At 44.4% G+C, this 14,862-nt stretch overlaps 1 protein-coding gene across 3 annotated transcripts in view; it reads left to right on the forward strand.

The window, feature by feature from the left end:
* Positions 1 to 14,790, forward strand: part of SPSB3 (splA/ryanodine receptor domain and SOCS box containing 3) — a 16,096-nt gene extending 1,306 nt beyond the window's left edge. For 2 of the 3 annotated variants that reach the window (XM_035130715.2, XM_035130716.2), the window contains exons 2-7: positions 5,797 to 5,945; positions 8,083 to 8,260; positions 8,842 to 9,029; positions 10,757 to 10,859; positions 12,398 to 12,523; positions 13,203 to 14,790. In XM_035130715.2, the coding sequence (XP_034986606.1) occupies positions 5,797 to 5,945; positions 8,083 to 8,260; positions 8,842 to 9,029; positions 10,757 to 10,859; positions 12,398 to 12,523; positions 13,203 to 13,546 (1,088 nt within the window). In that variant the 3' untranslated portion in view covers positions 13,547 to 14,790. Of the gene's footprint in view, positions 1 to 5,796; positions 5,946 to 8,082; positions 8,261 to 8,841; positions 9,030 to 10,756; positions 10,860 to 12,397; positions 12,524 to 13,202 lie in introns of those variants that run through there. The other variant, XM_060282882.1, reaches the window with a different exon arrangement.
* Positions 14,791 to 14,862: the final 72 nt, after the last annotated feature.

The raw sequence follows: 14,862 nt of genomic DNA on the forward strand, positions 1-14,862 counted from the left end.
TTGTCCTTTATGTGCTGAGATACAGAGAAGATGCAAATTTAATTACTGATCGGGCACATAATTTAAATGTGATTTTCTACCTGTGTGTATTAGAAAGTAAGTGATGCAAAGTCGCTTCTGCTTTATGGGATGTCATTGCCATCTTTGAGTAGTGACGGTTGTCATTACATACTATGTGACCTTTTCTTTCCACTTGATAGTTTAATGCTGTGATTATTTAATACTATTTATTAAAGAAATAAAAGTTAGGATACTTTTATGCAAGAGTATATCTAAGAAGAAAACTGATCATTGATTATGAATTCATAATTGATAACTTTGTTCTATGGTCACATTACATAGTGCTTACTGAGTCTTGTGGGTGCTTTAGGAGCCTAGCCTTTCCTTTAGCTTTCTGGGACTGTAAGCTGTGATAACCACTCATCTGTTACATATGAGAGTCACTCTGGTTACATCCATCTAGACTTCCTCTTTTTCTAGCTAGTGTGGATTGTAACTCTGTATGCCTCAGCCAGTGGTTTTCAGTCAGTGTGCCATGGCACCCCGGCAACACTGACCTCTGTCCCTCTTCCTCCCCCCCCTTTCATGCCCTCTTGCGTCTCTGCCTCCCAAAGGCTTGTGTGGCTGTTTGTTGCAGCAGCCCTGGCTACAAGCTCCTCAGGCAAATGGTGCCTCTGGAGCTGGCCAGAAGGGTGCTGGTTGCCAGAAGCTGAGGCAGCCTCAAAAACGGGTGAGGGGCTGCTGGCTCTGCAGGCAAGGGGTGATGTAGTTGGTCAAGGGAGCCGTGGACTCAAAAAGGTTGAAAACCTTTGGCCTAAGCATATATTATATGAATGCATGTTTGCTGTTGAATCAGTGCACTGCTTTCTGGCCCTAGTGGATTTTGCACTGGAACACTCTCCTTATGGCATCATTATAGGCTCATCCTACAGTGGAAGGAAGCAATCCTCTTTTTTTAAACAGTTAAAGGATCTGCCTTTGCTTCAGTGCTCTTGATTTTCCCCAGCTGTGTCTTGGTGTGTTTTCAGTTTGTTTTCTGTTCATGCTCCTCTTTATCCCATACTTAGCTTGTTATAGCTGCTCCTTTGAGTGTAAAGTTCATTTGGAGTAATCTTTTTCCTCACAAGGCAGCTCAGTTGTTGACCTGCTGAGCTGCCTGGAGTGGCTCATTTGATCACTGAGCCAAGTGGCCTTAATCGCATTATGCCTATCCTGGTGTTCTTTACATGATGCCTGGGTTGGGCAGTTCTGAAATAGGGGCCGTTAGATCATGAATGCTTATCTTCTGGGGCACCTTTCAGGACCTCTTCCTGCAAAGTCATTGCAAAACATTTGGATTGTAAGAGCCCTGCTGAATAAAGTATCTAAATGACAACCTCTTTTCTTGCATACCCCCTTGGAAGCTCAGATGGGCACTATTTCCCCCCTGTAATGGCAACAACAACAACAACAATTTGCTTACTTTATATAGCTGCCCCATAGCAGAAGTATTATAGGAAGCCAGATAGTGGTTGGACTAGAACCTGGGAGGTCAGGGTTCAAATCCCACTCAATCATAAAGCTTGTAGAGATTAACTGAGGGGGGTGAGCCATGTGCTCCTTGGAGAAAATGGTGGGATATAAATGCAATAAATAAGCTCTTCTGCTTTCTTAAGAAAACTGGAGGGGCCAGCCAGATGGAGATGTCATTCACCAACCTGGCATCCAGAGATCTCTATGTGGTCACAACTGGACCTGTGCCAGTAGCAAAACATGCCTGGCACCTCGCTAATTTCTAACACTGCTTATCCACTGTGCTTGTATTGGGTTGTTGTTTAGTCGTTTAGTCGTGTCCGACTCTTCGTGACCCCATGGACCAGAGCACGCCAGGCACTCCTGTCTTCCACTGCCTCCCACAGTTTTGGTCAGACTTATGTTGGTGGCTTCGAGAACACTGTCCAACCATCTTGTCCTCTGTCGTCCCCTTCTCCTTGTGCCCTCAATCTTTCCCAACATCAGGGTCTTTTCCAAGGATTCTTCTCTTCTCATGAGGTGGCCAAAGTACTGGAGCCTCAGATTCAGGATCTGTCTTTCCAGTGAGCACTCAGGGCTGATTTCCTTAAGAATGGACAGGTTTGATCTTCTTGCAGTCCATGGGACTCTCAAGAGTCTCCTCCAGCACCATAATTCATAATTGTCTTGGGTATTGTGCCTCAATAAAGCACTTAATTTATCTGTTACAATATAGAGTCAGTGGTCCTTATTTCTGGTTTAGCCTTGGGGTGCAGTCTTAACCCTGATTTTCATAAACTCCTGTAGCCTGGGGGTGAATAATAGGGCAGGAAGGCTTTGGTCACATGTAAGCAAGTACTGTAAGTATTGCCTGTTGGGAGATGTTTCAAAACATTAAGTTTGTGGCCTGTAACTTCTCTGTATACAGTAGAATGATTGGAATCAGCTGCAGTGTAGCAAATATGTATTTGGTTAAAACTCTCGATATTTACATAAAGGAGGATAAGGAAGGTTCTTGCTGGTCTCTACTGTTGGATATCTCTCGTTTTCAGTGAAATATTTTCACTTGTACTGTACTGTATCCTCTTCTTGACTGCAGTGTCCACCCCATCTCCAAAGTAGTATACAGCACTATATTGATTTGTCCAGAGAGCTTAGGGAAACACACATGGTCATTTGCCCCCCTCAGTAGATCAGACTTGAAAGCACGACTTGCTCAAGGTCATCTGAGGAGATTCCCAGTGAAGTGAGGATTTGGACTTGGTTTTCAATGATCTTAGTCATTGTACAATGCTTCCATTATGAAAACTCGCAATTTAAAAAATCAAACTTTAAAAACATAAAACAAATGGACTCAAGAAAGAGGCCATGGTAGGGCGGATGGGAACTGGGAAGAGAAGTGGAAAACTATATGAAATGACATTTTCAAAGTCTGAACTGCGGGGGTGGGGGTGCGGGAGAGAGTACATACATGACTGCTGTGATGGATAAGTGAATCTGTCTAAGACTTAGAGTGCCTGATATGATATTCTCTTTCTGCCTTCCTCCTCTCTCCAGGCTCTCATGCCTCCTTCTCTGTTCAGGCTCTTTTATAATACGTAGCTATTTGCTCTCATATGGTCTGTATTATGCATTTGTACAGAATTATTCCGATAGTTATTAATTCCAGGGTTGAAAAATTGGTTTTAAGGCATCACTACCGTGTTTCCCCTTTTTTAATACGTACTCATAAAGTAAGCCATGGCAGGATTTTTAAGTATCTGCGAAATACAAGACATACCCCGAAAATAAGACATACCTCGCTGCTTTCCTTTAGAGCCTCAGAGAGGCTTGAAACCAGGTGGGAGGGGGTGCATGAATTGAGCGCGTCGCCAGGCGAGCCGCGCTAGGAGGACTTTTTACCCCGCTCTTCCCATGACTTTTTCCCACTCCGGCTGAGCACCTGAACAGGGAAACCCCTTGGGGAGGCCTGCTGGCCCCTTCTGTGTCGCCGGAGCGTCATGGGCTGCATGGCCCAAGGCTGAGCGGCGGCGGGAGGCCTGTGAGCCCTTCCATGCTGCCGGGGCGACAGGCGGCGGCGGGAGCGCTGCTGGCCCCTTCCGCGCCACTGGAACGTTGTGGGCTGCATGGCCCAAGGCTGAGCGGCGGCGGGAGGCCCACGAGCCCTTCCGTGCCGCCGGGGCGACATACGGCGGCGGGAGCGCTGCTGGCCCCTTCCGCGCCACTGGAACGTTGTGGGCTGCATGGCCCAAGGCTGAGCGGCGGCGGGAGGCCCACGAGCCCTTCCGTGCCGCCGGGGCGACATACGGCGGCGGGAGGGCTGCTGGCCCCTTCTGCGCCACCAGAACATCGTGGGCTGCATGGCCCAAAGCCCGCGGGCCCTTCTGCGCCGCCCGGGCAATGAACGGCGGCGGGAGCGTTGCTGGCCCCTTCCGCACCGCGGGCGAGTTGGCGGCTGATTGACAGGCGGCCTCGCCAATGCCTGGAGGGAGAAGGGCGGCGAGGAGCAAGCGAGGGAGCCCCCACCCCACCCTGCCCGCTAATGGAAATGGCCCGGGGTGGGGAGGCAGGAGCGCCTCAGGGAGCACTGATGTGGCGCTGCCGCCGCCGCTTTACCCAAGAAACCCGTGGGGGTGCTCATCGGGCGGGCCACGACGAACTCCCCCTGTTCCCTCTGGAGTCAGGGTGCCACCACCACCGCCTCCTCCTGGAGCAATTCTGCGGGACTGGCTTGCTGGCTAATCGACCTCCTGAGTTTAAAAGTGCAGAGGATTCCTGAAGGGGGTCCCCGCACGTACCCTCGCCCGCCTCCGCACGCGTTCAAGCGGGAAATGAAGTTTGGCTCCTTGAGCTGCCGCCCCTTATGAATGTGTGTTTCGGTGGTGTGGACAAGGGTCTCGTTTCCCCCTCATGGGACCGGGATTACGCAGGCATCTTTCCGACGACCTACTTGCCATTCACCCCGGAGCCTTTTGCGTCTCTCTCATCTCCCCCACCCCCCGCTCTCCCGCCTCCATTTCGCGCCCGTCGGCTCCCATGTTAGCGATGGTATGGATGGCAGCACTCCGAGCCAGTAAGGTACCGTACCGTAATAAAAACCTAATAAAAAATTAAGACATCCCCTGAAAATAAGACACCTTGTGTTTTTTTGAGGAAAAAAAGTTATAAGACGGTGTCTTAAAAAGGGGGAAACACGGTAGTACAACAGATTACCTTTGTTTCTGTTGACTTCCCCTAGCATTTTTGTTGTTGCTACATTTCCCTCCTCCCTGCAAAGAACTCAGAGATGTTTCCTTGCAGCAGTTCTGCGAGAGGTTTACGTCTGCAAGACAATGACTGCCCTAGAATCAGTAAGCTTTATGGATGAGTGGGGATTTGACCCAGGGTGGATTTGATTTAAATCAAATTGATTTAAATCACGATTTAAATCACGATTTAAATCACTAGTCAGTAAGGCTTGATTTAAATCATAGTCGATTTAAATCACATGAAAAACTTAAATACTGTCCACTCCAAACAATCAGAAAAATATTGTTTCTATTCTATTCACTGAACTTCTTGAAACTTAGCACTGAAGGGGTTGTTTCTGTATTCATAGGTTTGTAGAACAATAGGATTAAGGTCTTTTTCTCAACTCTGTTCATGTTATAACATTTTTGCTGTGAAGAAGAGGCATGTGATCTCTGTTGAGTCAAATTCAGTTTTGAGAACTGCAAAAGTAAACCAAGCATCTGTGATAATATCTTGTAGGCAGAGAATCTGCCCAATAATCTTACAAAAACCTCTGGAAGAGCATGACATTGTGAATGGATTAATGGCATTTATTTACCCCAAAAAATAAACATATACAACCTTATTCTACATAATTAAAAAACTAATCTTTATTTCATGATGGAATAACCTTTGGATGGTAATATATTTTCCTCAAAAAGCATTTTATTTTAAAAAATCAGATTTAAATCAAAAAAATCGATTTAAATCAAAAAAATCTGATTTAAATAAAAAAAATCCGATTTTTTTTGATTTTTTTTAAAAAAATCATTGATTTTTATCCACCCTGATTGACCACAGATCTTCCCTGTATACTGCATATAGCTGCTTACTATCCCTTCTCTTCATTTACTTTGCCTTTCTTCATTAGATTATAAGCCTGCAGGCAGGGCCTGGACATCACTTAATACATGTTAAAGGCTATAAATAATAAACAATAAACAATTTCTGTCTGAAGGAAGGATTCTTGTTCTTGTTTGGTTAATAGTAAAGTAGGAAGGGTTGGCTTGAACGACATCTCTCCTTGCTTTCCAGATTACCTCTCCAAACACGCCATGGCACGCCGTATGCGCAACAGCAGAGCCTGGCACTATGTCCTGAGTGGAGTACGCCGTGATGCAGATTCAAGGACAGTAGCAGTGCCCTCTGGATCCCTTAGCTGGTCGTCTGATTCTGATGGGCAGGTATGATAGTGCAGAACAGCCTTCTTAAGACCCAGTGCCATCTGGATAGTTGATTGTTTGTCTGAGTGGGAAAATTGACTGTTGGCATGTGTTTTGGATTTTTGACTAGTAATAGCTTTGCCCAATGAGCTAAACTTTCATGAGCACTGAATCCATAAACGTAGCAGGGAGCTTAAATTTATCTACATTCCATTTTTTTCTCATCTGGGTGAGAGAAGTAAGTTGGCACTATTCCCGCTCCCACTCCCACCGGAATTGAATTAAACCAGCATGTGTGGTAAACCACATGAAAGTTTATTTTGTGCTAGATGGAGTCTGTTTACTTCATCAGTTGATGTTTTCAGATTTGGGTGCACCCAGAGCTTGGTTGCAGAGTGTATGTTCTTTTTGTTCACAATACTCAGATTCAGCTGAGATCTCCATTTGAGAAGTACTTGAATAGCAAAGCAGGGAAGGAACATGGCCTGAGCTAGTTTATTTAATAAAATTATTCCTTGTGTTTATATACAGGTGATGACCACTTTGAGCGCATTCAACTGATGCGCGACCACTGACATGTGGATTGTTTTGGACTAGGAAGAGGGTAGAATGGGCGTGAAGGGGTGGGACGGGCTTCCGTGTGCTCTGCCAATGTGCGGGGGGGGGCAGGAATGCAACCCCTGTGCAAATTGGTGTTTGCCTGTACCACCTTTGTATTAAGGCTTCCAAGGCGGTTTACAATTTTAAAGTACTAAGATGTAGGAAAAAACATGTAAAATTGGGAGTGGGGGCAGTCTGACTGGAGTAGGCTCTGATGTCGTCTGTACCTGCCTCCCTCACACTCCTCTTTCTCCTCAAAGGAGCAGGCTGATGTTTGAAAATCGAGGTTTGAAATTGCACTGCTGTAGGGTAAGGCTGAACCACTAAGAGGGACTACTGACTGTTTTGTAACCAAAACAAACTGGGAAGTTAGTTAAAAGCACACAAGACTCAGTGCAAAGAGTGTAGGTTAAGGAAGTAACAGTGCAATCCTATACATGCCTATTTAGAAGTCCCATCGAGTTTAGTGCAACTTAGTCCCATGTAAGTGGGTATGGGGATGCAGCCTAAAGCAATAAAAGACCATCCCTACTTGATTTTATGCTATGGCATCCTGCTACACTCTCCAGCCAGTCTTTTTAAGAGCTAAACTTTCCTCACTAAAGCAGTGTATGGCTTCCAATAGTCACTAGTATCAATGGGTCTCTTACCTTTTGTCAATTCCCCAGAGGAAGAAAGTATAAGAGCTAAAGGAAGGTGGAGTGAGAGAGACAACAGAAAAGCCTGCAGTTCTTCCTACTCTCTGGGTTTTTATATAGATAAGCAGGTGTCATATCGGCCTCTCTTGCCATATTATTGTGGCTGCTGCTTCTGCTTCACTCCCGAATGATCAGTTGAGAGTGTGCAGCTTCAACAGAGGCTACACAGAGCTAAGCTCTTCCACTTCAGTCACACTTCAGTAATTCTTTTCAGTAATCTTTAAAGTCTGGCAAGGATTCATTTATACCAGTGAAATTGGACAACATTGACTTCAGAGAGTACAGTGGTACCTCGGTTTATGAACACAATTGGTTCCGGAAGTCTGTTCATAAACTGAAGCGTTCATAAACTGAAGCGAACTTTCCCATTGAAAGTAATGGAAAGTGGATTAATCTGTCCCAGACGGTCCGCGGGGTACTTAAACTGAAGCGTTCATAAACTGAAGCGAACTTTCCCATTGAAAGTAATGGAAAGTGGATTAATCCGTTCCAGATGGGTCCGCGGAGTACTTAAACTGAAGCGTTCATAAACTGAAGCATGGGTGTAATTGGTTCCGGAAGTCTGTTCATAAACTGAAGCGTTCATAAACTGAAGCGAACTTTCCCATTGAAAGTAATGGAAAATGAATTAATCCGTTCCAGATGGGTCTGCAGTGTTCATAAACCGAAAATTCATAAACCGAGGTGTTGATAAACCGAGGTTCCACTGTATATGTAAAAATAAAAAGAACTTAGCTTAAAAATAGCATTTCTGTTGAGAAGAGAAATCCATGGGAATGGAAAAAGACATGGGTTGGTTCTGAGCATTTTTTTTTAATGAAAGAGCATTCTAATAGTTTGTTTTTCTTTCTTCTGGGCAGCACAGCGACTCTGATTCAGAGCCAGAATTTCCTTCTCTTTTGCCTTCCATACCCACAGCAATCCCTGTAACTGGAGAGTCGTACTGTAACTGTGAAAACCAGAATGAAGCTCCATTCTGCTCTAATGTGCACACTATTCACCGGATCAAAGACTGTCAGTGTGGAGAGGAGGATGAATGTAAGGAAGCTTTTTAAAAATCTCATACGAGTTAGGGATGTGTTTGAACATGACGTAGATGTGCAGGGGGAGAATAGTGATTGGATCTATGACTCCCATCGGCCATGCTGGTTGGGCCTGATGGGAGTTTGACTCCAGCAACATCTGGAAGGTCATAAGTTTCTCAACCCTGCTCCATTTCTGATCTTTCTCCACAGGGCCTTTGGAGAACTTAAAATATCAGTTAAGAAGGGTAGGCAGAAATATTTTCACATGCCCAGAACCCCTGTCTCTGACATGCTTGTTTTCTATGTGGAGAGATTTCTTGAAATTGATTACTTTGTTCCATATTATACCACATTCAAAAGCAACAAATCATGGAGGAAAATCTTAAATACTGTAACTTAAATACAGGGGCATTAGGTCCTGAGAGTGTTTACATGCAGCCTAAATTGGTTCAGTCCAGACACAGGTTTACTACTTCATTTCTCTTCATTTATAATAACTCTTCATTTGTGTTGAAGTGCAGCTTGAGTTGGGTGGTTGAGATCCAATAACATTTGTGTTTTTGAAAGTATACCATCTCCCCTGCTATCGTTTAGATTTTGACTGGGTATGGGATGACCTGAACAAATCCACTGCAACATTGTTGACCTGTGATGACCGTAAGGTGAACTTCCACATGGACTACAGCTGTGGCACTGCTGCAGTCCGGGGAAACAAGGAGCTAGCAGAAGGGCAACACTTCTGGGAAATCAAGATGACCTCACCCGTCTATGGCACTGACATGGTACATTGAATGATGATGTTTAGGTGCTGCAGGGGGCAGCTAAACAAAACTGGATGATTCATTGATAGCAGTACACTAAGTGCATTCTTTTAAAATATTTTTCTCCTGCTTTTTCAGCTGAAAGCAGCCAGCAGCCAGCAGCCAACATTAAGTGTAGCTTGAATTAATAAATGGCACATCAATAAAACACATCAAAATGAGAACCAGAAAACAGGCCAGAAGCATGTAAAGCATCAGTCAGGCTGTGGGACTGGTGTATTAAAAAGGTTTTCAAATGGCATCAGAACATAGCCAATATTGGATCTAAGCCGTTGTCCTAGGAGTTCTGTAACTCGGGCCCCAGCTTTGACTTGTTATTGCTGTGGTTTGCAATTGAGTAGAGATGCCATTTATGAAAACTGGCATATCGTATGGTGAAGTCCAGTGGGGACACCATGATCTGCATAATCTTAGTAACCTTAGGTGACCACATCAATGTACAGCTGTGTCTTTAACCATCAAATAGCCCTCAGATATGGTGCTTTCATATCATTGCTTGCTTCACTATGAGGCTGGAGGGTTCCATGCACTCACAGAATGCTTGCTTGGGGGCTGCTGGAAAGGAGCCGTAGCTCAGTGTTTACATGCTAGAGACCCAAAACTGAATCTCTGTTACCCTCTTCAGCTAAAATAATAAGGTAGTGGGTGAGGGGGAGCCCTTGACCTCAGATCCTAGAAAGCTGCTGTCAGTCAAAGTACATAGTACATATGTGACTAGATCAGGTATGGGGAACCTTTGGCTCTAGATGTTGCTGAACTGTAACCCCCATAATATTTGGGCATGCTTGCTGGGGTTGATGGGAGTTGGAGTCCAACAATATCTAGAAGGCCAAAGGTTCCCTAATTTTGGGCTAGATGAACAAGTAGTCTGACCTGATAGAACACATATGACTTTCTTATCCATATCCATTCGAATAAACCGTTCCATCTTAAAACCATAGATTTCCTTAGTAATGTCTTTGCCTTTGCTGCAGGCATATATGGAACATTAGAAATTGAAATGTTTCGGGGTGGTACCGTATTTTCCATTAGAGTTGTAGGTTTGTGCAATTGCTTAAATTCAATTACTGTATCTGTTGCTATCCTTAGTGATCTTACTTTTGCTGATGTCATAGGTCTACATAACCAATAAAATGCTATGCAATTAATTGGATGATACTGTGCTGTGACACACATTATGTGAAATAAAATCATGCAGGTCAACACAGCATGTCAGATTGATGTACTACTGATGTCGGTCTGCAAGAGTTGAGTATAGCAGAGCTCAAACATGGGCCAGAAACCAGAATGCAGGAGAGGGTAATTATGTAATATGTATTTGTGAACTGTCCAGATGCATTAACGAGGTTGAATTTTATTAAATGATATTAAAAATGCATAGTGCTAGACAACTGAACAGTAAATAGTTTAATTCTCTCAACGTATTCTTTATCTAAACTAGTGGGAATGCATGTTGGTTTAGAAAGTAGGGAGTATGAATGATTTCCCCCACCCAAAGTGATTGTTGAACCTGAAATGTTCTCTGTAGTAGTGGAGCAGAATCAGTGGGTCTGAAGGCTAAATAAAAGGTTTACATTAGTAAATGCTCAGGTGATTGCTTAGGTGGCTCCATGATTTATGTAGTGTTTGTCCTTTTGTTTGTGTGCCTGCCCTCTTCTCCCCATTCCTAATTTTCTGTCCACATCTAGATGGTGGGAATTGGGACATCAGATGTGAATCTGGACAAGTACCGCCACACGTTTTGTAGCTTGCTGGGCAAAGATGAAGATAGCTGGGGCCTCTCATATACAGGTAATGGCAGCATAGAAAATAATGGGATGAAGGAGAAATGTGAAGGTTTGCCACTAATTGGAGGTGGCTCATAGATTGAGCCATCAGAGTTAATTGCTTAAAGTTGTGCTCCTTCAGATGTGATTGGACTCTAAACTCCCATCATCGCCAGCCCCAGACAGCATGGTTAATGTCCATGGGTGATGTGAGTTCTAGTCTTAACAACATCTGGAGGGCTACAGGTTAGTTAGCCCTGACTGAGAACATGAATGTATAAATTCTCCCTTACAAAGGAAGTAAGAGACCATGATAGACTAAAGGAGTTGGACAAGTCATGCTGAGCAAAGGGGTTATATAGTTCATGTATTTGTAACACTAAACCAGGCATGTCAAACCTGCGGCCCTCCAGATGTTTTGGACTACAATTCCCATCTTCCCCAACCACTGGTCCTGCTAGCTAGGGATCATGGGAGTTGTAGGCGAAAACATCTGGACGGCCGCATGTTTGACATGCCTGCACTAAACAAAACGTGAAATGACTGGCTTCTGAAGGGGGAGGTATTTATGTATTTGAAGCCTAATGCCAGCAGGCAGGTGTGCAGCTGGCATGCTAGCATATGGGGATGGACTAGTGCATGTGGCAGGCAGGGCCGGCTCTAGGCAGACCCCCGGTGGTGCGGGGCGCCGGGCCAGTAGGTTGGGCGCCGCGCGGCAAAGCCGTGCGGAAACCATGGCAGGTGCATTTTAATGGGCTGCATATGCATGGGAAGCCTGCACAGGTAAGGGCTTTTTCTTGTGGCTCACATCCTGTATAAATTATCCTTGGAGTACAGGCTAGAGAGCCAAAATACAGGCTAGCTTCCAGAAGTTCAAAGTTTATATTAACATCTTATTCTGGGCATCCCTATTTTATAGGTTACCAGAACTTGCACATGTAATTAAAATGACACCTTCAAACTTGCAAGTGTTGGCTTACTACTTACGTGTTTCGGACTGCTGCAAGTGTAAGATTACTTGCTACTATAAACAAAATGGCTTGGGCCAAAATTTGGCTAGTGAAAAAGCCAAGTATTCAGCTGGTGGTTAAAATGTTAGTATTAATATTTTAAAAGTACATCAGAGTATGTCCCTGTACTGAGAAGATTGCAATCTCAAACATGGCACTGAGGTGTCAACAAAGGCAGGAAACGGGTGAGGGTGAACCTGGGTGTGTACTTTCCTTTGGTTACAATAGCGGACGATGCCAAAGGCTTCATGGAATTAGTGGTGACATCTTACAGGTGTTCTGGGAGGCAGTTCTAGGCATGAGGGCCATCAAGGGAGAGAGGGAAGATTTGATTTGTTTGAAGGAGCACAGCCAATTTTGTTCTTGCACTAAAAAGTGTTTTGGCATCAAGTTTTTGTGAGGACTTGAATTAATGGATCAAGACAGACAGATTCACTGACTTTCTGACAAGCAGTCGGAGGCTTGCCCATGTATAATTGATAAAGAACTAGGAAATAACTGTCTTGAGTCTACAGTGTATATTGTTTAATTGTGGCTGCCAATTGCCCTCTAGGACTCCTCCACCACAAGGGAGACAGAACCAACTTCTCGACAAGGTTTGGCCAAGGCTCCATTATTGGAGTGCACCTGGACACCTGGCATGGGACTCTCACCTTTTTCAAAAACAGGAAATGCATAGGTAAGAGCAAGAGATCCAGAACAGGTTTAAGCTGACCAAACTTTGGCAGAGCTGAAAGGTGTAGTCCAGTTTTGAGATGAGGGGGAATGTTGGAAGAAGGTGCAACTAAGCAGGAGGGAAGTTATTGCTAGATAGGATCACTGAAGTGTGAGATGTAAAGTTTAAATTTTAAGGGACGGCCTCTCAAAATATCAGCATGCTGTGTGTCCCTGCTACACTCAAATTACAATCTTCTCATGTGTAAAGATGTCAGAGGGCCTAGTTGTTAGTGCTGCCTGAGCCTCCCAAGCTTTTGACTATTGAAAGGCTGTTTGGTACTAGTAAAATGTAGCATAAACCAGAAGTATATGCATGTAAGCCAGCTTTGGCCTTCACATCAGCATAACTACGACAAGTGTATGGCATCATGTAGCAGCATGACTGGTGCCTAGACAGTTTTCTTGATCGTGCACAGAGACAAAGAGAACAGAATCACAAGTTGCTGCTGTTTTCATTGACGCTTAAGTCCAAAATTGAAGTTTTCTCTGTAAGACTATCAAGGGATGGAGTGCCCTGCTCCCCAAATCCTTACAGTGCCCTAGCCAATGGCTGAGAGATTATAGCTTGTAGTGTGCCTCTCCCCCCCTATCTCTGTGACCATGTGTTGATCTCGGGCCTCCTTTTTGTTATTTCCATCCAGGAGTAGCTGCCACCAAACTTCAGAACAAGAGATTCTACCCCATGGTATGCTCAACGGCCGCTAAGAGCAGCATGAAAGTAATCCGCTCTTGTGGCAGCCACACCTCCCTGCAGTACCTTTGCTGTTTCCGTCTCCGCCAGCTGCTTCCTGAATATGTGGATACACTCGATGTGCTGCCCCTTCCCCCTGGACTGAAGCAAATTCTGCACAACAAACTGGGCTGGGTGCTGAGCATGAACTGTGGCTCGATTCAGCCACCCTCCCCCACCTCAGGAAGTGATTCAGATAGCTCTTGCAGTTCAGATGCTGAGGAATGTCAGCGAAAGAGATGCAGGAGGACATAAAACTTTCTTTGAAGGCCATGTCTTGAAGGATGAGGGTTTCCCCTCACTGTCTTTATAAGGGTGGTTCAAGCTGGCTCCTCAATGAGGGGAAAGATTCCCCCACTCTTTCTAGTGAAATCTTGGAACTCAACAAGTGTTTCCTGCTTTGGAAGAGACCTATCTTCAGGAGGCAAGCCATTCCTGTAGTTTGATTACCCCCGTTTGCCTCCTGCTCATAAACTACAGTTGCCAAGTTTTCTGGAAGAGTCTCTGAACCTTGAGACATACAGCAGCCAAACAGGACAAGGAACACTTTCCTCCCAACAACCCAATGAATGAGACTCAATTTATGATGAAAACAGAGAAGCCAATGTACTGTGTTGGTTGGCCACTTGCAAGTAATGCCTCTGGGACACAGAAACAGCCATCTTTATCAATATAAAAAGGGCTCTTAATCTCTTGTGTGTTTTTCAGTGCTTTGGCACAGACAGTTCTGGTGCAAAATTAACTTGCTAGACTGTGTAAGTGAACTCATGTGAGCCTTGCAGCTTTAATTGCTTTGCATGTCTACCCGCTGCTTCTCCTGTATTGAACTATATGAAAACATAATTAAAATACAAGCTGCATTGAATTATGAGGGTTGAACACGGGCATAAGTGACTAATGGTTTTGTTTCTAGTACTGCTGTGGGACTTTGCATCTCAAGGTTCCTCGGTGACATGGCTCAGCCAATACCAAACCATTGTTTGGCATTAAGTGCATGACCTGCACACTCAAATCTCAATCTTTGTTTTCACAAATCATAGATTGCCATTGCCTTTGAACTGGGCGCATAATGGTTTTATTTTGGGATGCTTGTGTCCCACCCTTTAATACACAGGGTGGCTTATGATTGTACCAAATCAAACATGAGATTTAAAAGCATGTTGAAAACACTGAAAGCAGGGTAAGAACCTCATGGAGATAAAAGATGGTTTAGCTCGGGTGATTTGGTAATGTCAGACTTGCATAAACTACTTTGTTTTCTAGAACTGGAGTCTATTTTGTTAACTAAAATCTTGTTGCCTGCCTTCATCTAGACCATTTGCTAAATAATGACTAGAGTGGGGTATGTGGACATAGTTAGAATTAAAGAAAAGAGTGCCTTTGAGCACCATATGAACTGAGTTTACATTCCTGTCACATAAAGATCTCCTATTGGGCTTCTTCCAAGCTTTATTTGTTGCTGCATCCTAATTTACTAATTAAATGCTCTTTTGCTGCTATTGTTGGGAGTTGAAAATTTGCTGCCTTACTGCATATCAGTCACAAAGCTATCTCTTGCCGTTCACCAAATG

Source organism: Zootoca vivipara, chromosome 14, assembly GCF_963506605.1.
Source record: "Zootoca vivipara chromosome 14, rZooViv1.1, whole genome shotgun sequence".
Taxonomy (NCBI): Eukaryota; Metazoa; Chordata; class Lepidosauria; order Squamata; family Lacertidae; genus Zootoca; species Zootoca vivipara.